Consider the following 9,644-nt stretch of genomic DNA (forward strand, 5'->3'; position numbering starts at 1 on the left):
ATAAATACGTTGTAGCAAATGGCATCAATGTCTTAATCGCTCGGTTTGCCAGGTCTGTATACTCTGCCCGCAAACTAATCCAGAAATCTGTCAGTGTCTTCTGACCGAAACTCGATTCTGACCGACCCGTTCGTGGATATTTCAATGAGGCTCTCTCTCTCGAGCATAGGAAGCTGGCATGTGTTGGGTAACGAAAAAGGTTTACGAATCCATGTGTCGTGGTTGTCTGTTTCGGGGAAGTATTTGGGTAATTGCGCTGCCAAGACGCCAACGTGTTTCCGTATGTCACATCTGACACTGTTGGCAAGCCGTATGTTCCACAGAACATAAAATATTATTTTTATTTAATTTTTCGTGTTCGCATTTATTAGGAAAAAAACAATGTTACGGACGTGACAGTTCTCCGTTACGGACATGACCGCTCTGAAAGCGACTTTAAAACTTTCACAGAGACCTCAAACAGAAAGCACAAAGCCTTTCTTTAAAGTAAATTTAATTTTTTATTAATTGTATCTTAATTTTAATCAATGTTCATCAACCAATTGCATGGATTTAATAAATAAGAAGTAAATATATGAAGGTAAAATGATGACAAAAAATCGCATGCGCAGGGTAAGATTTGTGAAAGTGTACATAAGATTGCAAGCGTAAATTACATTTGCATGTGCAAGACAAGATTTGTAAAGGTGTAAATCGCCCTTCAAGTGTAAGAATTTTTTTTTTTCAGCATATAACTGTTATTCGTAAGTGTAATTCATGTATTTTGAAACTGCTGCTTCATGCTAATGCAAAATAAATAGGATCTGTATTCTTCAGACTTTAATTTTTCCGCGCTTTTTTTTTTTGACACGGTTTTTGCGCACAAATGCGGCCAAAAGCACTGCAAGTCTGTGAACAGCATTTTGCAACCGAAAACAACAGAAGCAGGAACTGCAAAACAGATTAATTGCGTAAAATCAAACTTTGTGTAAAAAAAATAAACTGTTGCAAATGTCTACATGACTTGTTGTGTGCATGAGGCAAAAAGTTTCAGAAATAACCCGATTTGTACAGTTGCGTCTTTCTTTTACCTGCCGTTACAGTTTTGGCACGATTCTCTCTCTCACTGAGTTTTGCAAGCGCTGTAACGGCAAAGAACCACAGAAGCAAAGATGCAAGTGAAGGATGTTTAATCTCAGTCCACGGTCAGATAACACACAACAATACTACTGGTGACGCAGGGACGAGATGGTCAGGAGTCCGGTGAGAAGTGACGAAATGAAGTGAAGATCCAGGTGAGGTGATGTAATCCACGGCCGGTGATAATCCAAGTGAACACGAACAAGACACGAGCTGAAACGCCGACAGGTGGGACCAACACACACGAGGGACTTCATACAACAATCTGACAATGAGAGGAGAAAACGGTGAGCATATGTATATATGTGTCTGAATGAGCTGCAGCTCATAGACAAGAAGGAGACAAGAAGGAATCAGTGTATTTATAAACCGTGACAAGTGCGAAGAGCAGGGCGGGTCTACCTTCATCATGTAGCCAATCAGATGAGCTTCTCGCTGACACTCGATTTACTCTGATCTGATTGGTTCAATAAACACGCCAGTCACCAGAACACATCTTTATCTTCATTTTGCTCAGAAATGTTCTCATTGCCGAAATGGTACTTTTAATGCACACAAGGCAGACAGGAACCGGATGTCCGTTATGAGGGGAAAAAAATGTCTCATAAAAGGTCAGGAGCAGCAGCCTTGTGCAATGCTCCAACAAACAGCATGGTTGTGCTTCGGGTAATCTAAGACTGAGTCCCAACTTGAGATCCTTTTTGATGCCATCACCTCCTCTCTCTCCCACTTCACTTCTTGTCCGCTCTCTGTACTGTAGAATTGAGATCCTGAAGCCCAGAAAGCACCCAGAACCTCCTTTTTAAGAGCCAGAGTCCTCATTGTGAGATTTGCAGTCCGTGTCAAGGTCAGGTGATGGGGCTGGTCATGGATGACATTGTTAATGGTAATTGGTGGTTTTTTTGATAGTCTCAAAAAAAAATTCAAAAGCTGTCACTAGGGCGATACTCTTTCAAAGGTATATCTCTGTTCCTTTTTTGCCCCTAAAGGTATATATTGGTAACTAAAGTGTACATATTAATACCTACATGATATTAGTAACTTTCTGAAAGGGCACCATCCCAGTAACAGCTTTTGTACTTTTTTTTTCTGAGAGTGAAAAAAACGTCTCAGGTTACGTATGTAACCCTGGTTCCCTGATAGGGAACGAGGCGCTGCGTTGAGACGCGGTGGGAACGCTCTGCGTGATTGCGTCGTGAAGCACGTGTATAATCAGTCCAATGAAAGAGCGAGACGTCATAGGCGGGTGACGTCATAGACCAGGAAGCTATAAAGCACCCCTTAAAACAGACCGCGACAGCTTCTGAAAAAGCCTGAAGCAAGTCGATCAGGGTATGCAGGAAGTATGGCAGGAGAACGCAGCTATCAGGGAACCAGGGTTACATACGTAACCTGAGACGTTCCCTTTCAAGGGAACTCGAGCTGCGTTGAGACGCGGTGGGAACCCCATACCCACTACGCCATAATGAGAAATGCCCGTTCTGTGTGGAGTCCTTGTGCACACTAGGAAACAAGCAACCTAGCCCCGGGAGGGGAGAGGTCTAGGTCGTAAAATCTGACAAATGTATGCGGTGAGGACCAGCCTGCCGCATTACAAATGTCCTGAAGGGAAACACCTGAAATTAAAGCCTTAGAGGCAGCCATACTCCTTGTAGAATGGGCGCGGACAGCCATAGGTGAAGGCTGTCCGGCCGCTTCATAAGCAAGTGAGATAGCCTCAACTACCCACTTGCTCATTACCTGTCTAGATGCAGGGCAACCCTTCTTGGTTGAACCGAAGCAGACAAATAACTGCTCTGATCTACGCCACAGGGCAGCTCTGTGAACGTAGTCATCCAAAGCCCTAACGGGACATAACAGATTGAGACTTTCCTGATCTGGGGTATTGAAAGGTGGAGGGAAAAAGCCTGCAGCACAATAGGGCTCGCCACATTAGTGGGGACCTTAGGAATATAACCCGGCCTAGGGTGTAAAAATGCTTTCACAATACCAGGGGCAAATTCCAAACATGAAGGAGCCACCGACAGGGCTTGCAGATCTCCAATTCTCTTGATAGAAGAAATAGCGGGTAGAAATAGAGTCTTTAGTGTAAGGAACTTCTCTGAAACCTCTTCAATAGGCTTGAAGGGAGCCAGGGCCAGACCCTCAAGTACAATGGCCAAATCCCAAGCCGGTGCTCTAGAGTGCAGTGCAGGCCTCAGCCGCAATGTACCACGAAGAAAACGAATAATAAGAGGATCTCTCCCCAGAGAAGAAGCCCCCAGAGGGGAGCGATAAGCAGATATAGCCGCTATGTACACCTTCAAGGTGGAGGGAGATAATCCAGCAGAGAAACAGTCTTGTAGGAAATCGAGAACTGTACCAACCGGGCAGTTAACAGGATTTAAAAAACATTCTCCACACCATGTAGAGAACAGCTTCCATTTCAATGAATATAGTTTCCTCGTGGAAGGAGCTCTGGATTGAAGGATGGTCTCAACGACCTCAGTCGAGAGACCGGATTCTAACAGCTGGGCCCCCTCAGAGGCCGAGCCCACAGTTTCCACAACTCCGGGCGAGGGTGAAATATCGTGCCCCCTGCTTGAGATAACAAGCTGCATCCACGCATTTCGTAAAGGTGCGGGGTGATAAACCTAGGCCGAATGGAAGGACCCGATATTGGTATGCTTCGCCCCCGAAAGCAAACCTCAGGAACTTCCTGTGATGAGGATGAATTGATACATGAAAGTAAGTGTCCTTCAAGTCTATTGTGACAAACCAGTCCTCGGACTGAATCTGTGATACAATCTGTTTGAGTGTAAGCATTTTGAACTTGAGTTTCTGAACTCTGCTGTTTAACTGATGCAGATCTAGAATAGGACGCAACCCCCCATCCTTCTTGGGAACGATGAAGTAACGGCTATAAAACCCTGACTGTCTGCTGGGAGGAGAAACCCTTTCTATAGCCCCTTTTTGCAGAAGCGTCAGTACTTCTTGCTCCATGACCCGAGCCTGCTCTCTGTCCACCACTGTGGGAAGGACCCCTTGAAATCTGGGCAGACGAGAACCGAACTGAATTCTGTAACCCTTTTCTATTATATCCAGGACCCACTGAGAGATATTTGGCAGTAGTTTCCACGCTGCCAGAAATTCTACTAAGGGGACCAGTCTCTCGAGACTGGCCTCGGGATTCGGTTGTACTGACACTTCGGTGCCCTGAAGCGGCGAACCGGCAGGGAACAACCGAACTGACCGTTCTACGACCCTCCTCGGAGAATCGTATGGGGACGCTGACACCTCGGTGGCCTGAAGCGGCGAACCGGCAGGGAACAACCGATGTGGCAGCGCTGCGACTCTCCTCAGAGAATCGCCCCCCAGAGGGCGCAGAGGATGAACAATTTCTCGAAATCGTCCCTCCCCGGAGGGGACCACCCTCAGAAGCTTGACACCCTGGGCGTCAGGACTTCTTCTTAGCCCAAGCTTTCTTAGATATGACAGTCCTCAGATCTTGCCTACCCCTAGCTGGCCTGGACTTCGACCGGCAGCCAGGTTCCCCAGATTGTGGAGGAGCCCGAGTGGCGACGCTCTGTTTTTGATGCACTCTGTGCTGTGAGGAGCTTGAGCTTGGACGAAACTGCTCGGATTTAATAATCTCTTTCCGCCCAGCAGTCTCGGGGACATTGAAACGATTCAGTGAATCGAACAACCATGGAGGCTGTGTTTTAGATGGTAGAAATCTTTCATCTAATTAACTCTTTTTAATAACACTCTGAGAATCATCGGCTGGCCATTCAATATTTAATCTAGCTACAGCACGAGATAAAACCTCCATAAGCTCCTCATCATTACCGGGGGTATGAGCTGGCGAAGACTCAAAATCCCCCATATTAATACTGACGACATCCAGATCCTCAAAACTGGATAGTCTCAGCAATGGTGCCCCGACCTGGGAAGGAGAAGCCGCAGCGCAGGCTCGTTCCCGGGCAGAGGCACCGGATCCAGCAGGTAAGGGTTGAGAAAGGGCTGGGCCCGTCTCAAGCCCCGCTACTAGATCCATATTCGAACCCCAAGATGAAAGCCTTCACTGTGCCTCGGCAGCAGCGGGACCCGCACCAAACCGTCCTCCTCAAAGAACGCCCGGCGAGAGCGGAGCGTCCTCACGGACAGCTTCTCCCAATGCTCACAGTCAGCTCCCTCGAGAACTGACTGGGCATGCTCCACTCCCAAACAAGCAACACAAAGCTGATGTGTGTCCCCACCCGTGATGAAACGAGGGCAAGGGACAACACAACACTTAAACGGAGTTCGAGTTCCCTTGAAAGGGAATCAGTGTTTCACTATGCATGTGGACATTTAGCTGATCCTTGATGTGATCATGGGTAGCAACACAAAGTTGATTCTGGACTAATTTGATCTAATATATTTTTATAATTTGGCTTAAGTGGTTGTTTTAGACAAGTATTAATTTAAATTGCATTTTGCAAAACTAAAGTATTTGTTTCAGTACTGGGTGTCTTTGGCCCTGAGAGTGAGGTAAAAGGCATCTCTTGCCACCTTATATATGTCCCACGTAATTTAGCTCCCACCTGCTCCAACACACCTGCCTGGAAGTTTCTAGTAATCCTGAAAAGCAGGTTCATGTGTGTTTGATGTTCTGCAGGACAGTGGGCCTCCAGGAACAGGATTGGACAGGCCTGTCGTAGTGAGCACAGTTTTTTGTATTTTATTTTTTTATTTTTTTATTTTTGCCATTTTGGTGTATTCAGTGTTTTACAGTCTCCAGGACAGGTTTGAGGAACACTGCTCTAGACAATAAAACTGTGTACTGTATACTCACATTGCATCTAAGAAGTTGCATTACAGAAGGGAATATGAAATGATGGAAGAAGTATCCGTATTTATAATATATTTGTTTGAACTCATACCACAGCTTGGTTTGGTGTGTAATATGAAGCAGATTAGATATGCCATACATGCTTAATAGGCTTTACTTTTTCGGTCACTCATCGAAACAGAAATAAAGAAAGCTACAGGCACACTGGGTTCCCACTCATTCCAGCAAAAATTGCTTCTATTGCGTGGACCCGACACATCACTGAGAGCTGTGAGCCTAAATACAGTTGGGATTGTTTGACACTGTTCACTGAATCATAACATCTTCTCCCTCAGAACTTTATAAAATGAAAGTGAAAATATTGTTCCAAAATATATATATATTTGTATTATTCAGGAACTGAATGCACTAAATTTCAAAGGAAACATAATTTATGGAACATTTCTGCAAGTTCGCAATTAAACATTCTTCACGTTATTACCATGCATATTACTTTGATGAATTCAAATCTTTTTTTTTTTTATTACATGCTTAACACTGTATAAATACAAAATAAGTGTATTACTAATTGGACGTTAATTGGTTCATTCTTTTTTATAAGGCTAAAAAAAAGGCAGAAAACCGGATATATGAAGAGCTTAATAATACGTATCATTATAATGATTAAACATTACTCTTACCCATCATCAATCATTTAACTTCATGTTGTGAAATTTGTCTCAATTGTTTTACTGTAAGTGCAAAGTTACCATGGTCATGCATCAACATATATTGTACCTTGTTTTCTTCTAAAAAATAGATTTCTTTAAACTAAAGATTATCTTTGTAATAACTGTAATAAGAGTTATTAAAAGAATAAGAGTGTGACAAATATTAAATTTACTTTTAACATCTACCTTCCAAGCAGCACCAATACAATTTTGCTGTGCTTTCATGTTCAGACATAGTAAATGGAGCAGACAGTATCACTAACAAATATGCTCATAATATACATGTTAGACACCATATTCAAAAAACAGCTGTTACATGCCATCCAGTGTTCTATAAGGATGTGCTTAAAACAAAAACTTTAATTTCAAAATTTAATTTGGAGACACATTATCTCATTTACATTTGCATGAGAGTGTGATCATTTCTCCTCTGGGAACAGATTTAAGTATTCTGATGAAGGTTCAAATATTTTCAGTGTCAAAATGTATTTTGCTGACAGTCTGAACCATCGATAAAACATTGCATATATAATTGGATTCATACCGGAATTCATGCATATAATCCAATCCATTACATTAATTATAAGAGAGTGATTTTCGTTTTGCCCCAAAGAAAGACTAGTTAAATAGCATGGCATCCAGCAAAGAAGATAAACCAGTACTACAATCCCTAAGGTTCTTGTAGCCTTCTTTTCTGATTTGGCCTTTTTGTCTGTGACTGAATTTAAATGCTTAGCTTGCCGTTTTGCTACAAAGCAGATTTTCACATATAAAGGAATAATTATACAACAAGGTGCCACTAAACAAACAATGGAATCTAGTATTGTATTTTCAAACTTAACAGAAAGAATGCATTCTCCAATACATGTGTGGTTCATCTCTGGATACAGTAAAAACTCATACAACAGATAAAAAATATATATAAAGGAGAATAACCAGTTTACAACAATAGAAACAATAGCTCTGTAATTATTGACTCTTATTGGATATCGCAAAGGGTCATTCACAGCAATGTATCGATCCACAGATATAATAATCATATTACCAAGAGATGCTGTGAGAACCACATAAAGAATAAGAGGAAATATTGAGCAAAATATTTCTCCAAAGTACCAGCATGGCTCAATCAGTTTCATTCCCTGCACTGGCATGAGAATCAGTCCTGCGATCAGATCAGCCACTGCCAGAGAGAAGATCAGCACATTGGTGGGAGTGTGGAGCTGCTTGAAGTGCGAGATGGAGATGATCACCAACAGGTTCAGAAACACGGTGAACACTGATGTTACAGCGATGAAAATGTACACAATAATGTACTCTACTTCAGGTCGGATACTTCTGGTACAAGACAAATTGTTGTTTGGAAAGCAGTATTGGATTGTTTGATAGTTGATGTTTGTCAGTCCCCGGTTGGACATTTCCATGATAGATCTATCTTGGAGTGTAGACTCCAAATGCTTGCCACTAATATGACTTTTATACTTTGATACTTACGGAAGCTCTGCGACCACCTCATTTTACTGTGATGTTTGAATATTCAGCTATCAACCAACCCGCTACTTCAATATTCATAGACCTATCAGATCATATCTGATCTATATTCTAAAAAAACTTTCTTGAAAGACTGGTCCTTGAAAGCTTTTATATGCTTTTATATATAATACCAATTAAAGATGGAAGTTAAGAGCATTTAAAAAAATATATATATATTCCAGTATAAGACCAATTGGAAACAGTGAGTCAGGTAAATGACTCAGAAATCAATTGCAAGTGCAATAAACAGTTTATTTCAAGTTCAGTCAAGTCACCTTTATTTATATAGCGCTTTTTACAATACAGATTGTTTCAAAGCAGCTTTACAGAGATAACAGGAAAATAATGCTGTAATAGTATTGTTAAATATAAAATTAAATGTCCCCAACTAAGCAAGACAAAAGCCAATTGTGACAAAGGCGAAGAAAGGCGAAAATGGCGACAGGCAAAGAATGGTGGCAAGGAACCAAAACTCCATCAGGTGACAGAATAGAGAAAAAAACCTTGGGAGACCCAGGCTCAGTCAGGGGGCCAATCCTCCTTTGGCCAATGAAAGAACAGTGCATGATTATGATTTAGGCAGTATTATAGGTCATATGGGATCAGAACTTTCAAAATATTTATCCAGTTCATCTGGTTCGGGGTCGGAGTCATCACGCCTGTATGGAAACGAGTTTGTTGAGGTGTTCATGCGGTAAACCTTGGGTTAAACAGAGAGACTAATATTAGCGTAGACGCCATCCTTTTATGATGTACAAAGTACATCAGGATTTATGGGAAGTGTTCCCGGTTCCAGCTGATCTAAACGTCTCGGGTTACGACTGTAACCCTCGTTCCCTGAGAAGGGAACGAGACGCTGCGTCGAGAATCGACACATTGGGGAACGCCTTCAGCGTGACGCGTCTGAAGCCTGTATGGAACTAGTCCAATCTTGATTGGTGTTGCGTCATGACGTCAGCCGTGACGTCGCATGTGACGGTGAGCGAAAGCTATAAAAGGGAACCAGATCATAACAATGACAGCTTTTGATTGGTTGAAGCAAGACTTACTCAGGAGCGCTAGAAGTGTGGCCGAGGGACGCAGCGTCTCGTTCCCTTCTCAGGGAAGGAGGGTTACAGTCGTAACCCGAGACGTTCCCTTTCGAGGGAACTCGCGCTGCGTCGAGAATCGACACATTGGGGAACGAAATGCTCACTGCGCCACACTGAGAGAATACGCCCTGGTGTGAAGCAAACTGGCACACTCAAGACGAGAGAACCCATGAGCCCGGTGTAGAGGGCAGATCCAAACTGTAGTGTTTTATAAAAGTGTGAGGGGAAGCCCAGCCTGCAGCATCGCAGACCTCTTGGAGGGAAACTCCTGCTAGCAGAGCCTTAGAGGAAGCCACTAGTGGAGTGGGCTTTAAGCACCAGAGGTGAAGGCAAATTACGTACCTCGTAAGCTAAAGAGATTGTTTCCACTATCCATCTGCT

The 9,644-nt window shown here is 43.0% G+C and overlaps 1 protein-coding gene across 1 annotated transcript; it reads right to left on the reverse strand.

Moving 5' to 3' along the window:
- Positions 1 to 7,061: 7,061 nt before the first annotated feature.
- On the reverse strand, positions 7,062 to 8,057 carry LOC143741579 (trace amine-associated receptor 13c-like). Its single transcript, XM_077233842.1, has one exon. The coding sequence runs from the start codon at positions 8,055 to 8,057 to the stop codon at positions 7,062 to 7,064; it is 996 nt and encodes a 331-aa protein (XP_077089957.1).
- Between the last annotated feature and the right edge of the window lie 1,587 nt (positions 8,058 to 9,644).

The sequence above is a fragment of the Siphateles boraxobius genome, unplaced genomic scaffold, assembly GCF_051911475.1.
Source record: "Siphateles boraxobius isolate OS27281-9 unplaced genomic scaffold, OSU_SipBor_1 19, whole genome shotgun sequence".
In the NCBI taxonomy this organism is placed as follows: domain Eukaryota; kingdom Metazoa; phylum Chordata; class Actinopteri; order Cypriniformes; family Leuciscidae; genus Siphateles; species Siphateles boraxobius.